The sequence below is a fragment of the Cyprinodon variegatus genome, unplaced genomic scaffold (genome assembly GCF_000732505.1).
Source record: "Cyprinodon variegatus isolate N-32 unplaced genomic scaffold, C_variegatus-1.0 Scaffold94, whole genome shotgun sequence".
Taxonomy (NCBI): domain Eukaryota; kingdom Metazoa; phylum Chordata; class Actinopteri; order Cyprinodontiformes; family Cyprinodontidae; genus Cyprinodon; species Cyprinodon variegatus.
In genome coordinates, this window is record NW_015150547.1 from 430593 (window position 1) to 433450 (window position 2858).

General features: G+C 33.1%; 1 protein-coding gene across 2 annotated transcripts in view; it reads right to left on the reverse strand.

Annotated features, from left to right (window-relative positions):
- LOC107084210 (RNA-binding protein 4-like) overlaps window positions 1-1843 on the reverse strand; it is a 12679-nt gene extending 10836 nt beyond the window's left edge. For both annotated transcript variants that reach the window (XM_015373930.1, XM_015373929.1), the window contains exons 1-2: window positions 1818-1843; window positions 1061-1233 (exon numbers count right to left, since the gene is read on the reverse strand). In XM_015373930.1, coding sequence (XP_015229416.1) covers window positions 1061-1221 — 161 coding nt within the window. In that variant the 5' untranslated portion in view covers window positions 1222-1233; window positions 1818-1843. The remainder of the gene's footprint in view (window positions 1-1060; window positions 1234-1817) is intronic.
- Window positions 1844-2858: the final 1015 nt, after the last annotated feature.

The following is a 2858-nucleotide window of genomic DNA, read 5'->3' on the forward strand; positions in this document are numbered from 1 at the left end:
CACATTTTTTTTGTCCCCAAAGTCTTTTTAAATGGGTAATATGTGACTGAAATGCTCATGCACAATTTTATTCCTATTTATTAAGAGGATTATAAAATATGTAAAAGAAAATAAAATAATAAAAAAAGTCGGCCAATATAAAATTTTCCACACTAAAACAGCGACATTCAGCAGTGTAGCTTCAAAATACAGTAACCGCATTAAACTGATTTTCTATCAAAACCAAAACAAAATACAGCATCTAATGTCAAGGAATCACATGTTGAAACAGTAATCCCCTTCATGGGGATTGTGAAGATCATCAATAAGATGTTTATGATAAGAGCACAGGCTGACTAATTCCGTTTTGTTGATTTGTGTTTGGTTTGTTTATGTAAATATGTGTATTTTTGTGGGTGCTGTTGGAAAAATTCCGCTAAAACATAAATATTTCTAAAGAAAAATGTTAACTAATTGATAAAGACTTAAAAAGCAATTCCACTGATCCCCCCTTCAAAAAACAAAACATGTTAACCGTTTTACAGATTTTATTAATTTACCTATTAAGTAAGACAATTTTTTATTGCAGTTTTAAGCTCTGGGATGCAACTCAAGTGCATTTTTACTTATACATCAAGGCTCATAACGGTTATTGACTGGTTTGGGCCAAATACAAAAAGCCTTTTTTTTTTGTTAGGCCAAATTACTTTGAAAAACACATCTTTCCATAGAAAACAAGCCAGCACTAAGGACTTCTTACATCTCACATGATGAAATTTAAAAAGAAAGTCAATATAATACAATATAATCAAACACATTAAAGAATGAATAAAATGCAATTTACGTTTAAGATCATTTTGACAAATTAAAGGCTTAAAACTAAGGGTTTTAATAGTTTTCTAATCCTTTTAATGACCAATTTAAATATTTTTAGTTAATCATTTAATATTATGAATAATAATAATAATAATAGGCATGATGCAATAAGATACATTTAAAGTGGCAGAAAAATATGATATTTTCGCAGTTTCAACATTTCAAATCATTTGTAATGACTATTAATAAATGATCTGTTGCATACCTGTCTGCTGCGCCCTCCCCCTTTAGGGTCACGAACGCATACTGTCTGAGCAAAGAACATGTTTCTATTTCTCCGTAGGGAGCAAAAAGCTTATTTAGTTCATCTTGAGTTGCATCTAAAGGAAGGTTCCCCACAAACAGCTTGACGTTCTCCCCGCTCATCTCTGCATCAATCTGAAAGAGAACAAGGAGGATTTATTGTGACAAGCCGTTAGCCGAGCGTTAGCAACGTAGCTGTTAAGTAAGAGCGACCCCCCCAGAACCACCTCGTACTGGCACCATTACATCATATATATATATATATATATATATATATATATATATGGGGTCAGAGTATTTACAAATACGTTTAGCATAATGACAGGCGTGCTGTAAGCCAATTCTACCGTTACCTAGCAGGGAAAATAGGGTTGAATAGAGTAAAAAGTGTACCTTGACCAAAACGAACTGAGTGAAAAGATATACACGGCTAAACTCAAATAGTTTTTAAATATGTGACAAAGCATACGACCACCAGTAGGCTAGAACTCCTGGCCATTTTGTTTAACATTAGCGTAAACGGTGCAACGTTAGCAGTGGCTATGCTAGCTAAAGCTAGCCCTGATACTGTGTGATTCGATTTACAAATATCTGGAACGGCCGAGGCCGTTAGATTGAAACGGATACAAAGATGTGGGTCGAGTGATTTTTTAAGCTTCACTCTAATTAAATCAAACTCATGAAAACGTTTTAGCCAGCATGTAGCAAAAATAGCTCACCCAACGCGGTCCTAAGCTGATGTGGTTCTGACGTCATTTCCGGTTGCGGTGTGCTAAAAAGATTTAAAAAAAATAATTAAATACTTCTGCCATGAAAACCTGATTCGAGGCAGTTTTATTTTATTATTATTTTTTTTACTTGATAATTTATCAATTTTTACAGCTCAAAGCGCGTTTGTTTGTAAGACACAAAATATTTAACTATTTCGACTGGGAGCCTAAATGTGCATATAATTAAACGGTTGTTTAAATCGGAAGCATTTTTAGTTTTGTATTTCAATTAAAAAAAACTAACGGAAGACTGACCAATGATTAACACAGTGATGAAACAAAATGTTTTACTGAAACAAAAGATCTGAAGCACTGAGCTCTTTTCATCTCTCCCATTAATTTTGGTCGATTTACCCGATCGGGTAGAGAAGAGAGTAAAGTTTATTCAAATATAAGACATATTTTTGTTAAACTTTATTATTGTAAACGCTCTTACTCAGCACACGTTCCAATACTGCCACCTGCTGTTGATATTCTGCATTCTACTACTGGTGTGCGTACGTACAACGTCTTTACGTCATGGGGTTACGTTTACTCCTAATGGTGTACGTGCAGCTGTATTTATTAACTATAGAATCCTTAAAATTTATCTCAAATGCTAAAGCCATTCAAATGGTAACTGCCCTTAAAGAATTGCTACCCTTTAGCAGATTTGATTTTGACATTGTAAAATAATTGTTCTATATTCTGTAAAGCCCTTGATGATGTATCTGTAGATAATTATTAATGTTCTGTTCTGTTCATACGTTCTTTGTTTAAAATAATATAAAAAATGCAGCTGTGTTATTATTCTTCAATAAATATACCTGAGAGAGGCTGAAGATACTCAATGACTCACTTATTTTTATCTTTCTGCAACCTCTGCGCACCATTCATCCTAACAGTTGTCTATTAAAATTTTGAAGAAACGAATGCAGCAAAGGTTTTAAGATATATTTATATGCCTACTGATATTAATACATTTTAATATTTAGAATAGAAAATCCATTT